The sequence below is a fragment of the Solea solea genome, chromosome 9 (assembly GCF_958295425.1).
Source record: "Solea solea chromosome 9, fSolSol10.1, whole genome shotgun sequence".
In the NCBI taxonomy this organism is placed as follows: Eukaryota; Metazoa; Chordata; class Actinopteri; order Pleuronectiformes; family Soleidae; genus Solea; species Solea solea.
The window spans coordinates 8,257,981-8,282,303 of record NC_081142.1 but is presented as its reverse complement, the minus strand read 5'-3'; the positions used below and the strand labels follow the sequence as shown (position 1 = coordinate 8,282,303).

At 41.8% G+C, this 24,323-nt stretch overlaps 1 protein-coding gene across 2 annotated transcripts in view; it reads right to left on the bottom strand.

The window, feature by feature from the left end:
• Window positions 1-24,058, bottom strand: part of tle5 (TLE family member 5, transcriptional modulator) — a 32,502-nt gene extending 8,444 nt beyond the window's left edge. For both annotated transcript variants that reach the window (XM_058637684.1, XM_058637685.1), the window contains exons 1-4: window positions 23,394-24,058; window positions 23,065-23,258; window positions 4,494-4,582; window positions 1,214-1,277 (exon numbers count right to left, since the gene is read on the bottom strand). In XM_058637684.1, the coding sequence (XP_058493667.1) occupies window positions 1,214-1,277; window positions 4,494-4,582; window positions 23,065-23,091 (180 nt within the window). In that variant the 5' untranslated portion in view covers window positions 23,092-23,258; window positions 23,394-24,058. The remainder of the gene's footprint in view (window positions 1-1,213; window positions 1,278-4,493; window positions 4,583-23,064; window positions 23,259-23,393) is intronic.
• Window positions 24,059-24,323: the final 265 nt, after the last annotated feature.

Below are 24,323 nucleotides of genomic sequence, written 5' to 3'. Positions count from 1 at the left end.
TAAAACCAACAGACAACAGAAACGACAGATTGATAGAGTAAAGTATTTCTTTTATATGGCAGCCATTAAGGCACAAGGTGAACAAAAAGCAAATATTATTAAAGAAAATAAACTGCCTTGGGGACAAAAAAACACAGCAGCTGCAAGGTGATGTGCCCTGTACAGGGATCCAGAAAGTGAATACAAATACCAAACGCGACTGATGTCACTAATGAGAACTCTACATCGTCCTTTCCTTACTTTCTGATGATAATTTCAGCCTGTAAACAACCAAACATCCTGCTAGCACGATTTACCCAACCATCAAAGAAAAGTCCACAACCTTCTATGGCAAACAACAAAACATTACTCATTCGAGAGGTCAGTAAGGACAGCCAAAGGTCAAATGAATCACCAAACTATTTCAAAAAGTCTGTTGCTCTTTCAGACTGCAAAGATTGAGCTATTGATGTTTATAATTTACAACGTTCAAGGCGATGCTTGAATTTTTTGTACAAAAAGTGACAGTCATGTTGTCTTTGTGAGTGGGAACGACTACGATCAAACTGACAATGCTTGAGTGAGTGTGAGCGTGTCCGTCACACACAGACCCACACACACACACACACACACACACACACACACACGAGTATGTGTGTATGTGTCTCTGTCTGCTGGCTGGCTAATGGTGGAGAGAGCAATGCGGCGGCACAGATTAGATAAGATTAAAGCCAGTCAGAGGATCAATTAGAGGCAAAACATCAGACAGCTACACAGCCATGGCCAGCAACAATGAGATTAGTCCTGAGGTGGAGCGGAGAGGGGTGAGCACATCTGTGTTTTCAAATGTGTGTGTGTGTGTGTGTGTGTGTGTACAGAGAGACAGAGGAAGAGAGAAACAGAGGGGGGAGGAAATAATGGTTGAGGAGAGAGGAACACGCACATAAAATAACCAGAATTGAAAAGGAAAGAATAATATGCATGTGTGCTTGTATATGTCACATCGTTAGGACCTTTTCTGCCATTAACAACGACCAGTAGGCGCCATGGAGACCAAAAAAATCAACAATTCTTCTGTGTGCAGTTTGTATAGATAAAAAGGTTTGACTACTTTTTGAATTGAGCAGAAAATAATAAAACTGCAGGGTGTTGGTGGAGGAGGATGGGGAACAGCTATAAAGTATTTATTTGCAAATAAACATCCATGGAAGTCACAGACACACAGCTCACTTACCATGATATAATGGCGCTGCATCTCCGACTTCTCACTGGCCAACTTGTCACATTCAAGCTTCAAACTGCAGAGAAAGGTGAAGGAGCACAGAGTTAGAGCTTGTTAGTCATCTTGACAGTCATCCTCCTAAAGTGCTGACACCTGATGACTTCTCCCCTCCTTCATCATCATTACCTCCACTTTCACCAACAGCACTGTCATCACTTTCATCATCACTTCAACCCTCATCACTGCCTCCACATTTAGCATCATCAGCACCACCTCCGCCGTCATCCTCTCAGCCCCGATTACCGTCTTTATCATCACCACCGCCACCTCAATAATTATCATCATCATTACCGTCGTTATCATCATCACTTGTACTAGTCAGCAACAACTTTGTCATCAAACTTGGCCTGGTGTCAGTTGACAGGGGTCAACCCTGTTCCAACCTACAGAGATGGGCCTAGCCTAAATCCTGCTTTCTAATTCAGGGAAGAAGCAGTGAAGTAAAAAGTCTATATATAGCAGCGGAACGTTTCCTGTGACCCAGTCCCTCCAACAGCCATTAGCTGTAATCACGTCAGAACTGATGATATGTGAGGCGACAGGACAAAGGAGGACGCGTCAAAACGTCAGCCTGATCGCTGAGTGAATAAGACAGAGATTGAAGAAAGAAAAAAAAAAAACAAAGAAAAAAAAAAATATCCCCCATGATGCCTTTGATTGAAACAGCCAGATACAACATGCAGGTCTCAGAAGGCAACATCTGATAAGTCTCATATCACCTAAAGATATGCACAGGCACACACTGGATACGTTTATATTTAGGGTAAGTCTGACAAACCTGTTTGATGATGTGTGTATATTTATGCAGGGATGTTCTGAGCTGTCTGCAGGAATGACAGCCCCATTACAGCGAGCGCTGCATGAATCTTCATCGCTGATAAGTCTTAACTGCCCGACTGAACACAACGTTACAAACAACTATAATGTGAGCTATCTCTAACGTACAGCATTTTCCAGGGCGTCTATAATTACTGCAGCAGCAGCAGCAGCAGGGTTGGCTGGAGTTACCTTCAGTATTGGTCATCTCTATCTGAACTACACGGTTGTTATTAGTGCATATGGAAACGATGAACCTTTTTTTTCCTTTTGTTTTAAACGCCAGTGAATAAATGCTTTACTTGATGCATTTCTGTACTTAACTAAACTAAAAAAACTGATTCCAACAATTTCCAAAATTTTTCAATCCATCAAAATTGGATTTATAAATACAAGCACTTTTCTGATTTCTGCACCAGAGAATAGCAGGAGTGTTAACTCCGTCGCATCCCTGACCTTCAGTCTTAGGTGACTATAATGTATAATGTATGTATTCAGCAGCTGACCCATTACAAAAGGTCAAGCAGGTTTTTTGGGAAGCAGTTTTTTGGGATATTGCAGAAGGTCGTATTGTGATTTTGATTTCTAGATATGGACCAGCTTTCCATAATTTAAGGAAAGAATTGAGAAAAGACATGTCCCGTCAGTTCAGCATACAGGTTAGGTGATCATGGTGGTTACCACATGCAACCTGTTTTTTTTTGTTTGTTGTCCGTGACGAGCGGTTTTATTCTGCCACCTTCTTCCTGTGTGTGAATAAGCAGCCTCCACTTATCCGAAACTGCCACTGCCCTTCCCTCCTACATTAAACCCTCTCTGCTATCCCTGTGTTCATGCGTAGGCTGTGTGGTGGGTTGTCATGACAACAGGCCTCCCTGCTGCCAGCCTACCTGGGATTGGCTTTGTGCCTCCTCTGATTGGTGCTCAGAAGCCCCTGGGCCTGCACCGCTGCTCTCAAACGACACTTTGATGGAGTTTTATTGCAGAGTCTTCCGTCTCTAAATCGTTCCTGCTGTCATCTTTATTTTGATTTATGTATTCCCTGATCTATTTATGCATGTGAACGAGGGGAGGGGGAGGGGGAGGCGGTAAAAAGGGGGGTGGGAGGAGGAAGACTATGACAGCTACAATGCTTGCTACTATACCCGAGGGAACGCCTGCGGTACATTTGCCTTTTAAAGGCTTCAGCATCAGACAAGCACAGTGCAGCGACAGAGCGCTACAAAGCCCCATCTGTAGTTCCCAAGCCCCCCACACCCCCCCACACCCTATCCCAGCCCCACTCCTGAGTCAATAGGCACTGTATGCATGTTCTGTATGCTCAGACAAAAAGGGTCTTCTTTCAACTGAGCCCTGCCTCTCTGAAGAGGGTTAAACGGTGCTGCTCATCGTTGTGGGAATTACAAAAACCAAAGGCAAGGAAAAAGACACACAGGGTGTTATTGCAGCTTCAAAATCCTCCACAAACAAGAGTGATCAGACCAGAGCAGGGATTTTGCACACAATATGCCAGGCTTTCATCTGCCTTCGCCTGTCTCAGCAGAGGCAGAGCCTGTGTGAGGTTCTCAGAGAACAGGTACAGAGGAACAAACCCAACTCCTCAGGAAGGAAAATGGTCTTCAAAGTCCAACATCTTACAAAGACAGGATCTCTCACTGAGACGCAGACCCTGTCTCACCCCATCACCCCCCACCCACCACTCTTTACTGTCAAAAAGATGAGTTACAATCAGATAAAATACTTCGGAGGTGCCTCATCCTGCACTGTGGCGGAAATCGAGCTGTAAAAATGATCTATAGCCACGGGTCAACAAGATTAAATTAGGTATGAGTCAATAAAACACAATACATTTATAAAAATGTTTCAGTGTGTTTGAGTTAAAGTGAAGGGGAATAAAGGCAGCTTTTATTTTTATCACAGTCGAGTACAAACCGTTATTTCTCAATTTATAATTATCTAGTCTAGTTTTCACAAAGAACTAATGCAATGTAGTACACAAATATGGGAAAGAGCTAAAAGGCAACAGTTCCTTTTCCCACTGGAAATTCACTGAACTATCTTCTCCATTTAAACCAAAGCAAACACTGATGATTCATTATTGATTTATGAACATAGACATAATTCTTCCTAAGCTACATGTATAATTGTATGCCTGCCTGTACACTGAGAACTGACCAAGATTTCACAAATTAACGAATAATATTGAGGAATTAAGTCTTTTATATTTTCATTTCTGGCTAAAATATGGCAGGTTCTTGTTGCCATACTACAGCTCATTTCAGATATTCAACTTCAATAATTAGGAGCAACGGTTGAGCCAATTATGGCCTGGAGATATACTATGTATACTATGAGAAAGCCATGTATGTAATGTGTGTGTATATGTAGAAATAGACATGGGTGTTTCTGTTTGCACCTGTGGTATTGTGCTTGGAGGAACTGAAACTCATCCTTGATCCTGTCACACGAGTCAGAGGTCGTAAATTTCAGCTGCTGCGATGAAGCCTGCCAAAGAGAAAAACAGCAGAGAAGAACAAGTAAGAACCCTGTGATGGCAAGTCATGACAATAATAAGGATGCAGATGTTCTCACACATATGACATTTTTTTGTGGTGGAGTAAATTGGTCGTTCCTGCAGTTAGTAGCACAGTAATTGTCAAACAGCTAGACCCTTAGCATGTGTGGTGCAGCAGTGAAAAGGGTTTTTAGGAGGTGATACTTAACACATGTGTGACATTACAGAAGACGTAACTACATAACTATCGTGAAGAACTGGGTATATTCGATCAAAAAGTATAAAGTATAAAACTAAAAAGATGAAACACAACAATTACAAAACGCACTCAATATGGTAGACATCATGTTAATGATGAGGCATCGCTATCTTGTAGTATCCTGTGATCAGCTTAGACGTGAAAGAAAATAAACATGAAACACAACTTACTCTGCAGTTTTAAACAATGCAATCGGCAAATTGTAAAGGCTGCAGTGTAATCTTTCTGTTTTAGATCGTTTTTGCATCAGTGTACTACTGTACAGTAGTTACTTTTACATTTCCAGTTCCATTAAGGTTTCGATCTATAAACACAGTAGTTATTGAACTAAAGCCTGACTTAAAATATACATCAAATTATAACAGTAATATCCGTGAGATATCACGGATATATTTCAGAGATATTTCTGTGAGATATTTCACTGAAACGCTGGCCTCATTAGGAGGACCTATGATGCAGAACCTTGAGAAAGCTGTGTATAATGAGATACTGAACTGCCACAATGTCCCCTGTAGCCGCAGGTAGGGTTAATGTTAGGCATGTTGGATAAAACTGTACTAAATGCCACCCATTTCCTCTCAGAACCTTTCTCTCGTCATTGTATGACCTGAAAATTATCCTTCTGCTTAGACTAAATGTTGCTTTTATAGTTCTTATTGTAATTCTGTCCACACTACTTTCTCAAGGCCTGGCTGTGTGCACAGCAAGAATCAAACCCAAATAGGGACAAAATCTCATTATTTCTCAGCAGGCTGCATAATGGGTCAGGTGGGCAGAAAAAGAAAAATCGACATTTTCCCACTATGATTGAGCAGGCATAAAAAAAACCCCCATCAGAAATCTGATTGCAGCACTTACGGGAAACCAGCCTGCTGCTGTTAGGAATGACCTGTCACTTTGTACTCTGCTCCCCATGGCATGTCACACAGCTTCATGTTTAACTACAAAACCGGCTGCTTTGCATTCACAGAACTATGTTCAGAGAATATGCAAAGCAACAGGATCGCTTCAGGTTGTCGTAATACACCTTTTTGAATTTCGTTTTGCGAGTGCTTGGCTCTTACATGCTCAGGACTGGGGGAAGAATTCCGACTAAAGCTTCCCACGGTATAGATAAAAACACATATGTATGCTTGAAGAGAGTCCGTAAAAGGTTGGACTATTGAAAGGTCATTCAAACTCACACACGGTGACAAGCACGGCGACCTGAGCCATTACACGTTCAGTTGTCATGAGAAGAACGGACACCGTCAGGCTGCCACCACATACACACACACCAACCTAGCTGCTGCCCGGAGACAGAACCTCGACTGTAAAACAGAATAACCTTTTCTGTTATCTCTCCATCCACTGTGGCATAGACCAAACTCTGCAAACAACAGCTCGTCTATATGGCTTTGTGCCACACAGAGACAGTGTCAACACAAAACACTTAGCTACAGGCAGCCATGCAACCCACACAGCAAAAACAGCTCCTTTCCCAACGCCAGAAGAGGACTTTGCCTTTCATTTTACTCCCCTGGTGAGTCATGTTCACTGTCACAAAAACACTGGAAACCAAAGTGTAGGAAAGCAATGTGGGCAGAGGCAGAAAAACACAACATAAGAAAGCACAATAAAAATCATGGAATAATATGAGGGTGGATACACCTCAGTCTTTTCCTTTGGTCCTTTTAGAATTAAAAGGCAACCGAAAGATTTTTAGGTTGGTGCACGTCAGCGTCTGATAGAACGCTGACATTTTTTTTTTATTTGCACCATTTTCAACTTGGTGTGAAGTTTCCATCAGTGCAAGATAAGAGATGGAGCTGATAAAAACCTGTCTAATGCCGAGTGATTTGACTCAGGAGTGAATACTGACGGTCTGTCTGCAACTGCAAACAAAATCCAGATGTTAGTGGGCGTTATTGAGTTCTTAGACAAGTGGAAAAATGGCTTATGTGCTTGTGGTTTTGTCTACAAACAGGTTGCCCCCTGGGCATGAGGGTAGCTCTGGTGCCCTAGTTCTAATTTCCTCCCTGTGGAGTACAGAATGTAAAAGTTTAATATACCAAAGTTTCTCTTGATCAACAGCCCCAGGTTGTGCATCGTGCCCCTCGGGAAACCAAAAAGGAGGCAGAGGAGACAGAAGAGGACAAAGATGAGGGAAATGAGGGCATGAGAACGAGACAGAGAGAACTTATAAGCCAGAACATCATAAACCAAATCAGGGGTTGTATGAGAGAATGCAAATGACCGTAAATCAGTTGGACCAGTGCTGGCCATGGAACCTGAAATATTAAGCTGGCATACACACAAAAGAAGGCGTATGCCACTTTCTGACCACAGTTCGGGATTTATAAAAAACAAACTTGATGGGAAACGTGCAGTCCTTCACGGAAACTCTGACCCAATGCGTATGTGCAGAGGAGGGAGGGGGAACTGTGACTCCCATGGCAGAAGGATGAATAACCAGAAACTGTTTGAAATGACCAGTCAGAAATAAATCATGTGTTGATCAATGAATGTAATATCAATGTAATATCGCAGCAGTGGCTACAAATAACTTAGTTCAAGTTAAGGACTTAATAGTCTCAGTTTTTAGTTTCAGGTCTTCTTCAATAGCACATGATGTCAACTTAGTAAACGGCTTTACAAACTTTACAAACAGACGTTAGTTCAAACCTGTACTTTGAGCTGTCAGCATGTAACGATCACTCAGAGCAGATGTTCATAACAGATCTCCGCAGACTGACTGAGATGATGTTTGAAGGGAGTGGATTGTTGTCGTCAGGACAGTTCACATGTTGTGGGCATGTCGAGGACTTTCTGGCCAGGCTGAGACTGTATCTGAAGCATCTGAAGAATCGGTTTTTAGCTTGACCCAGGTTTTGTGAAAACAACAGCTGATTACTAATGAATCAAATCAGCAAATTCGATAAATCATTGTATCAAAGGTATTGTTACAAACTAGTACCGACTTGAAAACAAATATGATTACAGTCTCAACTCTAATTTATAGTTTGTGGTGTTTCATGTCATCATCATAACAGCTGGTAACATGTGCTGTTGAGAAATTGTAGAAACTTTAACATTATGCAGAGTTGTACAACTGGCTATGTGGCTAAAACTAAGGCAGAACATTACATCAAAATTACTAATTCAAACAGCTGCAACTTAATGTATTGCATACATGTTTGTTCTATTAATTAATATTATCGTATAGCAATCTAGAATAGTTCATGTTTTTCTTGTGTTGAGTGGTAATATGCAATACTAACATAACATTTAAATCTAACATTATTGCAATATCTGTCAGGAAATATCACTATAAAGGTATTTTCCCCAGATCATTCATCTCTAGCTAAAACCTCTCCATTAGGGATGCACCGATATGACTATTTCCACCGATACCGATATCCGATATTAATATTGCTGCTATGGCCGATAACCGATATTTACCGATATCGATATATGTTTTTAAAAAAAAGTTTCTGAGATGATAAAAGTTTGTACAGAATGAAAATCATGCAAGCTGAATTTTTGAATGTCTTTCTTTATTTTCAAAACATGTTTTACCTCCAAATAACAAGGTCACATAAGACACAAGTAACCAACTACAAGTAAAGGTTTTTAGAAACCTTTACCACTTGTAGCAAGTGTGTAACTAAATTAAAGTACAGTTTAACTCCCTCAACTCCTGTGAGAAAGTTTGGATCATAAATTACAAACATGAACATAAATAAAAATAATACCCTGCCAAAGTTACTGTAACCGAGATAAGGGCGTCTATACTGGGTACGTAAATAAAGTCAACAACCCTTCCTCCCGACAACAACAACCGCGCCACTTCCCTTCACAATAAAACTACACAACAGATATGAGAAACAATACCTGACAAGCTCTACTAAGAGCTGCCATAATTAAAAAAAACATGTTAAAATACTTTATCAAACTTGCCAGTATTCATGGCAACCAGATATTTATTCAATTGCAAAACATCGGAAAAGTAGCGCCGAATTGGCAGGTTGTTGCGGGGTTCAATATGCGCTATCAACCGTCGGAACCCTCGGCTGGTCGTCAAGAGCAATCATTTCCATTACCTTGATCGTTATTGCCCTGGCCACTGTCTTCCTTTGGTCGAGTCCCAGCTGCGCTGCTTTCTTTTTGTCTGCTGCCTAACGTTACTAGCGTTAGCTTCCTGCCGTTGTTTGTGTACTTCTGGGTGGCGGTTTTTCAAATGACATGATCAAATTTGTGGTATTGAATGACTTGACGCGGAACCCTCCTCGCATTACCTCGACTTTGCAAGTGTTGCATAATGCTTTTCGCGTATCTTCTATTGACACCCTGAAAAATCGCCCACACCGCTGACATTCTCTCTCCTCCACACACACACACACACACACACACACCTTGTGCTGCGCTTGCATCACTGACGCTGTCACCTTCCCGACACACATACACAAACAGCAATTAGACGGGTATAAACATCGGTTGTTAAAATCGGCGCAGTTTTACTCATTGCACCGATGCCGATATGTTAAAAAATGACGAACATCGGCCGATACCAATATTAATGCCGATATATCGTGCATCCCTACTCTCCATAATTCACTTCTGTTAGATTTTAATGTGACACAGTGACAAAGTAAAAACTAACAAAGAAAGAAGTCGTTTTTGAAAAAAAATTTCAATAGTTTTGTTATTAAAAAACACATCAAATAGAAGACCTACGCACAATAGCACTCTTCGAACAGTGTGATTGTTAAATTGTTTTGCAAATGACTGAAAAAAAAAAAATGTTATTGCGATTCATCCAACAGCAATCCTTAATCAAATTCTCTAGCTTGAATCCTGGATGCAACATTAAGCACTGCAGGAGATTTAAGGGCAATTTTCACAGTGTTTCCCTGAATGTTTTCCCATTACACACTCAGACTATGTCGGCCTCTCCCAGCTCCATGCAACACGCGCAGCTAACAATGTTTATTATCTCTCACTCTCTGTCAGTGACCAAAACAAGGTGCTCTACAGGGGCCGGAGAGCCCACAACAGATGGATGCCCATAATGTTAATGAAATACTGCCGTAATATTGTGACACATGCCATCTGCTGTGACAAAAAAGGTGCCTACATGCTGCGAGTGTGAAGATGTGTTTGTGGAGGAGAGAAGCTTGGCCAATGCGTGTGCGCGCGCGTGTGTATAGGAATAGCCTAGACAGTGTGGACGTGATGGAGAAAGAGACACAAAGGTGTGTGTGTGTGTGTGTGTGTGTGTATCTGTGTACAGGGTGTGATAAGCTTCTATGTATGACTCTTGGCTGCCAGAGGAGCTAATATTCACTGCCATGAATCATACACAATCATACAATAGCCCACAGACACTTTCTCACATGCTACATTTGCATAGCGCATACTCACTCACACACACACACACACACACACACACACACACACACACACACACACACACACACACACACACACAAACTCCCTGTACACACAAAGAACCTAAATGTAGGACAATCTCTAATTTGATTCTGCCCTGCTCCTTTGAGACGCAATTAAAGCATTAAAAAGCTTTGTGTGCTGGTGAGGCAATTGAGACAGTCTTTGCCGAATAAATGGGATTCATCGTTTCAGGAAATTGCTGCCCCACCCCCATCCCCCACCCACCAACCCACAGTCCACTCATTACACACACACACGCGCAGACACACACACTGTTCCCCATCCTGGCCTCATCATCCGGTCCAATCCATGTGAAATCTACTGTGAAGTATAATGTCTTTTTTAAATAAGAATCAGGCTTAGGCTGTTTCTGCTCCATAGATCAGTCAAAGGGAAGACAGGGGAGGTCGGCTTTAGACACACGCACACACACTGCAGTGATTAGACACCCCAATTCAAGGAATAAAGTACACATATTCAATGAAGTATTAAGATACAAATAACACACACACACACACACACAGACACGCACATTAACAGCAGGATACATTGGAAAACATCCTCCTCTGTATAAATCCTGCCTGAGGGTAGTTGCAGTGTGGGGATTGTATTTCCTGGAGCGCTGCCTGACTGTTTACATCTCAGTCAGTGTGTGTGTGTGTGTGCTGGGGGCAGGGATTGAGTCTTGGCATTGTAACCACTCACTAATGACTGGATGTTATCTCACTGCCACTTTTAAATGAATGTAGAAGATCTACACTGATGAACAGTTGGCCTATTTTTCAATGCCAGCCTGTTTGTTTGCTCCATGGCAACAGTCTCATGGATGCCATTTGAGCATCCGCCTCCTCTGTCCATCACAGACTCCCGTGCCCAGTTTGAGGGGGGAGGACAGACGAAGACTCACGATTATTGATTACACAAGAATACTGGTTTTCCTCAATGACTGTGGCTGTCATTTTTCAATGGCTGTGAAGTAAATATGAAAGCATTAAAACACCAGAAACTATTTTTTGTTCATGCAAGTTATTAAGTATTTTTCATATCCATATTCGGCGAATGGGAGCGATGATGTGGCTATTACTTTTTTGATTTACTAATTCAGACAGGATAGGGATGCTAATGATGGGACATAAAACATTAAAATGTGCACAGCAAAGACTGTGCACATTTATAAATGGTCTGCAATTATATAGCGCTTTACGAGTCCTGATGACTCATCATTCATACCCACTCACAGCCGTCAGGAGCAACCCCACGTTGGTCCTGGATAAGTGTCTTGCCCAACGACACATCAACATGTAGACTAGTGGAATCAAACCCATAACCTTCAAGTTGAAAGGCGACTCGTTCTACCACAGGTGTGCAGTAGAAACGATATCAATGGTAGGAGATTTTGTGGTGAATGACCACACCAGTGCAGTATAGTAATAGTCATTATATAGTATGGTAGTTTCATATTTTCAACAGAGTTACAGCTATTGAATAAAATCTGCCTTGAAGTTTCCATTTGCATGCCACCCTCTAATATGCCATATAACCACAACTAAATGGTCAGTGTTTTCCCTGTTGATTATCTAACCAGCAAAGCAATGTCACCATTTAATGTGTGTGTGTGTGTGTTTACATTTTTGCCTCAAGTAAAGACAAACATTTACCTACAACTTATTCTTGTTTACAACCCTTGAGACGAGAGAAGCGTCTTTCTGGCCATGAGAAGTGGAAATGCCAAAACTGTATGCACAGGTCAGTGAGCAAAGGGGAGAAAGAACTCCGTGAAGTGCACAAATGCACATATATATATACACAAGAATGTATACCAATATGAGTTTAAAGCCATACCGCCCAGTCCAACTTAAGACTATTTACAAATAGTAGCTTCAACAAATCCTCAGACAGACTGACTCACAGCCATTTTCTCTTCTTCAGTGTTGGCTGAGCATCGGCTCATCATCACTAGATCTGGACTCCAACTGTTTCTTCCTGTGAGAAAATTAATTCTGGTGCTTATTATGTATCCCCTTAATTGCATCACACTTAATGTGAATAGTAAGGGTGTTTGGAACGTATCCTCATATTTATTTACTTGCAATTTTGTGCCAGTTATTTGCATCTCCATGATGCACTGTGGCCTCTACTGTGTTACACTTGGAATAATTCATCTCAACTCTGAAATGTAAAGTGTAAACAGGGAAGTTGCCATTTTTCCCCCAGCCAATTCCATCCCAAATATAAGTTCCTACTTGTAGAGCAGAATTCAGACTATTAGAGAGGTTAATTATTTGAGAGAACGAAACATGTGCCATACGTGTTTAACATGTAGACAAACTACTTAAAAAGAAAAATCCACAGAGGCAGACGTTGCAAGCCTAAGCTTTTCGCTAATACACCAGCATCAAATAAGATCACATCCTCCATCTAAGAATAGCTCCAACCAAACAGTTCCAACTAAATATCCATGATTAGTGTTTGGACTAAAGCCTGTGTGCCCAGTGATCTGAGAGAGGGATGGGGCTAACTGGCCCACATCCAAGCTCACCCTGGCCAACTCGGTCTGGGCCAAGTACACCCTGCAATGTTAGCTGATTTGTGTGAGTGCGTGTGCGTGTGCGTGTGTGTGTGTGTGTGTGTGAGAAGGAGGCTAAGGAATAGGATTGTCTCTTCAGCCGCTCAGGACAGGGGCTTTAGAGCGCAGGGAGAGCATAATCCTGTTTGGGCCAGGAATTTGATTTTGATTATTATCGCTCACAAACCAAGCCAAGGTTTACCCCCATTTCTGCACTGTTATTCCCACAACACACACACACACTGCAGACCAACAGATTTGACCTCGTTAAGACGCTTTAAAGAGGATTACGCTACTTTTATCACTTGGAGTGAAGTGCCCTTGCAAACATAGGCTTGGCGTGGCTCGCCCTCTCTCCCCACTCTGCAGAACTATCTCGACCCCCTGCACAAAGCCAGTTGAGCGCTCACTGCAAACACACCAGCATGACATCTCAGCCACCGAAATCACAGATGCACAAAAATGTAGCAGAGTCTGCCCACAAACACAGGCGTGTACACAAACGCAAGGTGGGAGCAGGCATCCCATGACACAACACATACACATACACACACACACACACACACACACACACACTATCAAAGGGAAAAAGTGCAGAGATTGCAAAGCCAAGGGAAATGGGCAATTTGTCAAGAGTGGAAAGTGGTGAGGCTGACACGGCTGTGGGTTTGGAGACCATGGCTGAGATTAAAGCCAGCCTCACAGAAGGGGGGCTTTAAGATTACACCCAGTACGGTTGTGCAGATGATTGATGCCTGCTTGTAAAAACCAAGGTTATTACTTACAACACCCGGTGAACAAGGGAGGACCGAGGCAAGAAAAGGAAGATTACTCCCAAAGTTCGCAACAAATAAGTGGATAATGAAAGAAAAAAGCTGGAGTGCTGGAATGTAGCTGACACCAGGGATTGTGTTTAATTTGCTTGACTGAGGTGACGGCACTAAAGTTCTTGTGTGTGCGCGTTTGTGTGTATACTGTATATTGCAATTTTTGAAAGTTAGTGCTCTTTTCCCTTGATTGCAGTCATTTAATTTTGATAATCAGCAAATAAGTCCCAATGTAATATTTACGTTAAGCTATGATATAATTAAACGTCTCCATGTTCCAGGCAACATTTAGACCCTGATTAGACCTGGTGTTTACATCTGTGATTCCATCATATGCAGAAGCAAAAATGCAAATGGCCAAGTTTCTGAGCATAAATGAACTCAAATCATCCTCAGGACTAATTAGAGCTTCCTTCACTGACGTTTTCTGATCAGCACAGTCAAGCACACTCAAATCAGAACCAATACAGTGATTTATTTGCAGCCACTGCTACAAGGTCAACACTGATCATGACAAGATTTCTTTTTCTCCTGCTTAAAATCATATTTCATGATACAGCAGTGTCAGTAGAGAGTTTGATTCAGTCAAACCTCTACTCACCCCCCCCCCCCCCCCCTCCCTGTCACTGGTGTAGACACAAGCATACACACACACACACACAGACAGACAGTGGACACATCTGTTCATTCAGACTTGTTAAAACAGAATTTTGTTCTTGCAAAGAAACATGACGTCAGTATGTGTTTGGATACAGGGCAGGGACAGATCTCACCTGAGGAGACGTGCCCAGGACACATTTTATTGCCAGGTGTGAACAGCCACAATAAGCATTGTCCACATCTGATCAGGTCACTGAGGACAGAACAGGGGCTTAAGACTTTCAGCCCTTTCAATTTAATTTATTTTCTTTCTTTGTTTTGTTTTTTACTCCACTGTGACAGTAAAATTAATGTCTTTGTTTTTGACAAAATAAGACTTTTTGGATGTTCAGATTTTCAATTTTGGGAAACATTGATCAATGCTGTTAGCTATTTTTCTGCATTTTATAGACCGATCGTGAAAACAGAGAACAGATTAAGCAGTAATGAAAATAATTGGTCGCTGCAGCCCTACACTGGTTGCACTTAAAAGAGCGGGGCGCCAACTTCACAGCAGGGTGACGGCAATACCTGCCAACATGTATTTGAATGCAACATGATAGAAAGCAGGCCCGTCTCCCAGTGGACGTGCTCCCCCCACCTCCTGAACAAACAGACTAAGTGAGGGAGGTTTTCATGGTCTTGCTTGTGAATCCTCACTGTCTGAATGGGATGCTGGTGGTGATGAGGTGACGTATTGTTCCAGTAGAGGCCCCACCGCTCTCAGGCACACAAACAGAGCAGCTAATTCTCTTGTCTGGACTGGTGCAGTGCCTTACGCTCTGGCAGATCTAGGGGCCCTCGTCAGGCGGTCCCAATCAGGCAGCCCCCCCGTTGAGCTGCTTTGTTCCAGCCCATCGCACCGTTCTGCCTGAGGGAAGCACTAATACCCCCACCTCCCACACACTCCTGAATACTGATGCAGCTACTCCCCTCTCCACCCAGCCCTCTCACACACACACACACACACACACACACACGCACACACACTCTTGTGTGCCTGCGTTAAGGTGCATGTAAACACACACAAGCACAAACTCATTAACATTGTGCTTTCTTTTCCTTCCACCGACAACATCCTTCAGTCAGCATGTCTGAAAACACACACACACACACACACACACACAGACAAATGCGCAAATACATTTTTAAGATAATAATGCATAGACAACAAGGCCCTCCCACACAAACAAAGCTGTCAAATGCTCATGAATTTATAACATGACAACCTATACTCGCAACCACCACTGTGCCTGTTAATGTTGTGCATAAACACACACACACACACACACACACACACACACACACACACACACACACACACAGCTAATCCCTAACCACAACCATAACCAGTTAATGCCTAACCCAAACCTTAGAATAACCCAAATTTACATCTTTGCCCTACACGTAACCAGTTCCTCAGAAATGAGGTTCCAGGACTCCTTGAAGACTACTGGCCCTGACAAGATTAGTTTATGCCAGAAAGAGTAAACAAATAGTACACACAAGTACACACACACACATCGGTAACTTTGGCAGACGTAAACACTACCAAAAACATGATACAACTCCGCTGACATCTGTTTTTATTTTTGTTGTTTTGTTGTTTCTGGTGAATTTGCTGCAGTGCTTTATGTAAGGCCAAGCAGGCCAGAGAGGAAAACATATAAAGTATAGCTTATTTTACTCATGCCTGTAGCATATAAGTTTGATTATGGCTTATATTTATATAAATATATATTTTTTTGTATATTTCCAATCACTTAATAAAGATTTTTCTTTAGTTGTGTTCTTCTGCAGCTACATTCACTGAGGCTGTATAATGTGATGCAACAAAAACATCAAACTTCATGACACAAAGCTCCGTTGCGGAAAATAAATCGGAATCATTTGAAAACACATGGCTGTCCCGTAAAGCTTGTCAATATGACAAATTACACTTGTTATGTTTACGATGTAAACAACCTCTCAATTGCCACTTGGCAGCAATGCAGTAAAACAGCTGGATCACATAGTCTCTGTGTGTAGAATTGAACAAACCCATTTCACAAATCATACACTATTTTTCTCCCAACCACACGCAGGGGTTTGAAATGGGAACAACTTAATATTTTTGCAAACATGTTATCACCCTCACTGAGGATGGGGGCGGGCTCTATTCAGACCTAGAATAATCTTATCAAGTAACACCCTGCAGTGACATCATCTATAAGAATCTGAAATCTATTCAAATTTTTTTATAAACCTATCACCCCCTGGTGGCTAACAATTGATTGTTTTTACTTAGGTGTTGGCTTCGACGACCACTAATACTTTTCATTCATTGTGCATATTCAGCAGGATCAGGGGTAGTCAGTCCTTCAAAGAGGCCCATGATGCATTTGGACTGTGTTGCAACTGTAAGCAAACACCAAATTCATTCCAGAACACCTTTCCTCCAAATAAAGTTTTGAGTGCTTTAAGCTTCAAGAAAAAAAAAACGTTATCTGACACTTTGGCGATATATCAATGCACACATTCTATAAAATAATAAAGTTGACATAATAAAGACTGCAAATATTCATATACAGGTTCCAAAACCTCAGAAAATGTGGCAATCGGCAACAACTATCCCTGGATTATTTCTTGTTACATTCAGGTCTTTGATTATCCAGTTGCACATCACAATATATTGCAATGTACACGTTTTAAAATGTTGATTTCTATTATAATATGTTTGCTTAGTTGTGAAATTGAGGTTCACAGAATGTGCAAATAGTACAACATTTGGATCTCTAACCAGGTGCGTCACTTAAAATACATTCACATAGAAAGTTTACCCCAACGTAGTTACATTAATGCACTTTTAATTTGAGCTCTCAGTGCAATTCTACAAACTCAAATATAAAAACCTGTTTAAATGTTTTGGTTTTTTTTTTATCCAGCCAAGAATTGCATCAGACAGTTTGAAGTTATTACCAAGTTGTGCAGCAGAGGGTGCTGTGAGTACAACTTGGCCTGCATCCATGCCCTCTTTGTTCATTAGAAGACAACAGTGATGTTATGTTGCTTTGTGGTGACAATGGAGGACACAAACAAACTAAATGAGCAGACAATCACAACAACAAAGCATCTGAAAAGCGGTGTGAGGAAGTATTTCTGGTTCTACACCACAGATGGCAATGTAACAGACAAATCTGCAGACTCAGCTGTTAGTTTAGCTGTTAGCTCCACTGGCGCTCACACAGATCTTGCAAGACTTGAGTGTAATAGTAGAGGATGTGCAGAGGACACAGGGAATTGCATATATGGCAGTGTATACAGACACTCAATGCAGTCTTCAACATCAGGAGAGGACACCGCCACAACACTGAAGTTACATAGTCGCAAGTTTTACTGTTGAGGCTAATTGGTGTGCTACTATGACAATGCAGCATAAAAGCTGACTAAAAAAACTATAAAAACTAATAATCATGAAGCACAAGACTGCAGCAGACAAAATCAGTAAAACATTCTGATCAGTTACACAAAACACATACTGTACACCTGCCATCACAAGTTCCATTGGCTTTTTCTATAAACACCATAAAAGATTTGTTATTAAAAAGGACACCTTCACATTTTAATTGTGTTGATATACTGGACATTTAGGTTAACCCTTGCACCATGTTACTGATGACCTGTGACGACCGTCTTGTCTGATAGACAGACACAGGCTGAAAGTGGATAAACAAGTGGGTCCCCCACCCCCAAATTCAAAAGTCGGGGTGGAGTGGGGTCCAAAAGTCTGATATCTAAGAGAAGTTAAAGTCGTTTTAATGTGTATTCATGTATCTCCTTGGGTCCCAATCAGTGAGTGACTGTGTGCGTGTTTTCAAGAAGAGAGGGCTGCACCAGTACCCCCCCCCCCCCCATTCAACCAACCCAAAAGCATTTTGACAATCATCCACTGTGGCCTTCCACAAAAATCAACATCACCTGTGACCCATGGCCTCGACTCTGCCACTCAAAGGCAAGGCCTCCTATAGGGTGGGAGTGTTTTGGTGGGTGTAAAGGCGGTGGGGGGGGGGGGCAATCTGTTTGTCATGCTAATCAGCTGGCCTAACCTTAACGACCCAGACATCTGCTGGCCTGCGTGTGTCATGCCCCACATTCAATTTGTTCCCTAGATACAAAAAAGCAGATAAGACCCTTGAGGCGAGTAAGAATGTCTGTGTGTGTGTGTGTGTGTCCTTGTTAATACATGGGTGAAAGGAAATAATGCTTTTATTTCTATGCATGAACTCGAGCAATAATTACCAGTCAAGAAGATCTCAAGTATGTATGCATGTTCAAAGCCATAACTTCTTCTATGGGTCTATGTGCACTAATATTCAGCACATACTCAGCCAGGCATTTTGCTCACACACAAACGTGTGTGTGTGTGTGTGTGTGTGTGTGTGTGTGTGTGTCTGTGTGTGCAGAGGTGGGGTGGGGGGGTTTGTTTAATGGATGAAACAGGGGACCATGTATTAAGCTCCCCCCAGCTGGAGGCTTTAGAGGAAAGACTGGGGGCTGTTCTGTTAATTCAAGTGGGCTTAATAATGCCTGTGCACCCACTGCCCCTGACCCTCCCACCACTATAGCAGATCTGGGAGGAAACACATGATAAAGGGAGACAAGCAGGAGGAGGAGGAGAGGGAGGAGGAGGAGGAGGAGGGAGTGTGTCCATGTGCGCACGTGTGTGTGCAACCTGTGGCCATCTCAAGCACAGGCTCAGAGGACTTGAGAGATTTCGCCTCCATATTCCTTGTGCTACTCTCTGGCTTTGGCACCGGGCCTTTCTGTTGCTCCACTTTCATGCCACAGCCAGCTTTGTTGAGGCTGTATTAGGATTAATCAACACCCAAACAATATGGCAAAAGCCATCAACTGGGTCAGGCACTGTGCCACTTTCAAATTAGGCATTTTTTTCCCCTTGCAAACCAACAAACCTGCTGCAGTGGATTAAAAGCTGCCCACTGGAGGGAAAAAGACACAAGATTCCCAGTTTAATTTTAACCTTGGTCTTATTTGTATCTCAGTGGGACTATTGGAGAGGAAACCACTTATTATAATGATGGTTTCGGTGATCAACCACTTATAATGATCAAAAAGCATGGGGCTTACTATGTAATCATCACATTCTTAAAAAGACTTGGGGCAGAAGTTAGTTTGTTAGTTTAATTCAACACATTTTCCATTGAACTTTACATAATTGATAATTGCATTATAAATAAGTAAATGTAAATTAGATGCTGACAGGTGCTATAATTATTCTTTGTCATTCATGTTCTCCATATTCTGAAAACACAACATGCATTTAACCGAATCAAAATGGTATGACCTACACCATGTGGAAAAAAACAGCAGAACCACTATAGTGTAAACAAAGGGACAAATAAACAATGGTCTTTCTTTTGTGTCTTTCATTTCTTCTGCTGCTGTAAATTAGATGCATCATACATGAGAACATGCTTCATTGTGCATATCTTTAGGGGTGGGTCAAAATATCGATTAGGTGATATATCGTCGTCCATCAATACACCGGGGTAAATATCGTTATTTTACGGTCCCTGCCAGTTTAACTCGCTGGGTGAAGAAGAGATGCCCCATCCACGTTTAAGACATAGACTTTATGCACTTTGTCCTCTATGTTGTGAATGAAATAGAGAAATCCTGCACTTCTCTTTCATGGACATTTTGTTTTGATCAGTTAGACAGATTTGGTGATGTATCGCTATATGATTGTCTTGCAATATATTGATTATCACAGAATCGTTGTATCGCGATATTATTGGTACCCTGTGATTTCCACCCTATATATCGTTGTAAAAAACAGTCTAGAACCTTAACAGTGATGTTACCGCAGTGTGAACAAAGCATAACAAAGTATAAGTATAACAAAAGCAGATTGAGTAATGACTGAGTCCGTTGGAGAGAGCTATCATCTGTCATTGTGACACGTTGCCGTTACTCTCTCATCCTCCAGCTCCTTATCTTTAACACTCATATCTATATGGGTGTCATACATTCTCCTCATCCTTAGACCCTGGTGACAGCCGTGGCAGCAGCAGAGGAGGAGCTGGATTTGAAAATGAAAGGTGTACGTAGAATGTTTTTCTGTTTAAAACCGTGAGTGGGGAGCGAATACGCTGGTATATTAAAGGAGTGAGATAGAAATGGACACGGTGGGTTATGACTCAACCAGCCGCAGTACTTGTGAAATGACATGCGTGGCATCAATTCAATGAATGAAGTTCATGCTGGGTGGGAATATGCTTCTTTTCAGCTTGTTGATAACAGGTGTTTACTAGTTGACCTATTATGTCCCAGAGGACAAAAACTTCAGCCGGTGGCTGGTCATTAGCATGTCGAGCACCATTTCCCTGTCATTCTGCCATCAAAATATCTGTGGGTGGGTGTTAATGGGGCAAACTGAAATTCAATTTAGTACAATTACAGTACAATTATACGTTTCCAAAGCTCAGTTTTGGATCCAACATCATGTTAAAGTACTGTGTAGCAACCATTATAAGTGCATCGCTCCCAAAGTGGCAGCACAATACTCAAGAATTTGGATAAAGAATTGGTCAGCCCACGCTTCGAGGTGATCTGTAATGCATGAGACAAATGTGTCATTGAGGGACAGCTTACACAGCTGACTATCATATGCAGAATGTCTCAAACACCTGCTACCAAATATTTGAATATTGGAGCAGTAGACAAAAACCAGTCCCTCTCCCTAAAGACATAACAGAAACTGTGTGTGGGGGGATCATTTTGAAAGAGCAGCAGTAAACAACACTCACCAGACATTATTGTAACACTCACTCAGGCATTGACTCAGTTGTGGATGTTGGAGTTTGTAAGGCTCGAGAGTCCAGGCATCTCTACTGTGATGTTCTACTTCTATAAATTTTCATTTGCATTTCAGTTTGCATGTTGCATTATTTGTTTTTCAGCTTCCTGAGGTAATTAATTCTAATAGCCTAAAATTGTAGCCTGCTGTCATAATTCTTCTAATGAATAAAAAACCCAAAATATTCTCCAAAGGTAATCGATTTTAAAACACTTAAGTTAAACATGTGGTCGGCACTGTTGATACAGCTCACTCTGCTGACAAGTCAGGTTGTGACCAGAGGTTTCAAAACGCTCACATCCTTCTGTCACACATTGGCTGCCTCACATTAACAGCAGCACAAGGGCACAGAACAATCATGCTGCCACACAGACTGGCCGCCAAAGGGCAAACCATTCATGTCACAAAAGACCTTCAGGTTCTGGTTTCAGCAAACAATCTTCCCCTTTCTGCAGCAAAAGAAGTAGTAGTGGCAACAAGAACTTGCCAGGGAAAAGAGCAGAGGGCACAGTCCCTGGCAACAAAACAACCCTGTTGTTGTTGTTGTGTTTACCTGTGCTGCACTTGCACTGCCATATTTGCTCTTATCAAACAAGGTACTTGACAAGGTATCAAACAATACTTATAGGACCATTCAAGATGGCGTTGCACTTAATTTATCTTTTTAAAGTCAAAACATACATTTATTTTCTCGAGTCCTTGGCTGCCAGTCAATGAACATAAATGTTTCACCGATGGGATGAGAGCCCCTGTCACTGATGAATGCAGGCCTTGGACTGAGTTTCCGTTACCATGGAAACTTAAGATTTAGGGAAACAGGAGACTGCCCTTTCTTCGGTATTAAAATTCACCCACAGAAATCTGTTAAGCATTGGCTGTAACACCACTACTTGTGCGGATTTGCTTTTTTAAAGATGTTCTGACAGAAGTATGGCTGATAAATACCCGATTGGTGGGGATGGACAGGGCATTTCGGGGAAAACAGCCACTTGGGGAATTTTTAGATCAGTTGCATGCACTGTAAATGACCACATGTTGATACTAAAAGAATCACATCAGAGAATTCTGATGAGCATTAGGACCAGAGCTAGTCAGTGAGACACACACATACTGGTAGAGGTGAGAAAAGTAACTTTAAATGGTTTCCTCTAACAGCCAAACGGAGTAATCTGGAAAGATGCTTTAGTTAACAAATAGAAAAAGGGAAGCTTAATGTACACCAATTCTTCCACGAAATTAGTCATTTTGTTTAAGGTGCTAATTTTTGGAATGTGAATCTAAGGTGCTTTATTTTAAATACAGTATTTCTGTTATGTAGGCCTTAGTTAATTTTTACTTAACAAGAAAGTAAATTGTGTTATTTATCAAGTACATTATCAGACATAAAAACAAAAGATTAATTAGATGATAAAGCCTGCCTCAGGCAAATTCACATTGACCAGTAGAACTATTAAAACAACTTGGGATTTCTTTGTGATGGACCGGTCTCTCTGCTCTGTGGCTATGTTTTTGTGTTGATGCCAGCGAGACTATACATCCAAACATGTAATGTAATGTACCATCCATTATAAATAGTGATTTATAAAACATGTAGAACATGTTGTCTGTATGAATTTTAAAAGAATAGAATAATAACTAGAATGCCATCATCTGGGAAAAGTTGGGACAGACACAAGCACTTTGCATTAATAATCTCTCGTCCACAACGAAATACTGCCGTTGTAACAGTCCCAAGTTAAAATGCTGTAACATACTGTCAAAAGAACACACAAATACAAGTTGCATGCATCATTTCAATGCTTAACCTACCTGCCTTGATAAATCAGGTGGAGCAAAACACGCAGCTAATTTATTGACAAACACGTCAGTAAAAAGAAAAACCCACTTACTGAGTGTCTTGATTGTGGAAACATCATGTCAGGTCCTGGTTTGTTGCTCTCCTTCACAGACACGGTTTACTAGTGTGTTTGCTCCGTGTTTATATTTTCCCCTGGCGTTGGTCCTTTGTCCACAGCGAGCCCAGCCTTTAACAGGATCTGTCCACTGTTAGCCGGATGACTAGCTTACGGCAGCTAGCTATCCCCTTCCCCCCCCCAAAGAAAAAGCCAAATAAACAAATACAAAAAAACAAAAATAGATATTAGCCGGACGAAAGTGATGCACTTTCAAGCCGTTAACGAAGTAAAAGAGTCGGTGTCTCGCGTGTGTCCAGCCGTACCTGTCCTGACCCCCGTGTTTACAGAGCGTGTGGACAGGAAACCACCATCAGTGCTGCTGCTGCTGCTGCTGCTTCTCCTCGCTGCTGCTGCTGCTGCTGCTAGCTAATTCTTCAAAAGCTCTCCGTCAAAAATGATTCATCGCTGTTGCGAGCTTTCCGCCTCAACGAACCAGCGGCAGCGACGCGAGCTAAACGCGGGTGAATTAATAACGTCACACATAAACACATTCGCAGAGAGCGGTGTTGTAGTGTGGGGGTGAAAGCGAGCTGACGCAGCGCTGTGTGTTTCTTACTTCTTCTTGTGCTTCCTTCCCCCCCTCAGAAAAACAAACTGTCAGTTTCCTTCTCTTCAGCCAGCTGCGAGAACACTGACGAGAAGAAAAAAAAAACGCTCTAAATAACAAAATGTCTGCGGATTTGCCTCAATAAAAATCCGGGCAACAGCGACTAATATTCAGTGTAGCCGCTGAGGCGCTAATAAGAAGGATGAGTAGAGGAAAACACTTCAAATGTATCGATATATCCCTGATTGTGAAGGTTTATCCGTGTGAGCACGAGGAATCCTGAAGAAACTGAGTGTGTAGATGAAGCCACAAAGTCAGTTCATTCCTGAAGAGAAGACTCTGCTGCTGCTTCTGCTGCTGCTGCTGATGATGATGACGCCGCCGCCGCTGAACGCCCCACACAGAAACACAGCAGCTAGATCATGTGCGCTGATCTACACACCGCGGATCTGCCGCATCTGACGGCTGATGTGTGAGCAGCGAGCGCCTCCTGTGGACAGAGCAGTGTATTGTCCCATGTATGGAAAGCAGGTCATGAGCAAGGTTATTATAATAATAATATTTTTGGTTTTTTCATGAGATTTAGTTTTAATTAGCATTTGTTTTTAAAATGCTTTAGTTTTAATTTGCTTTTTTGAGTGGGTTT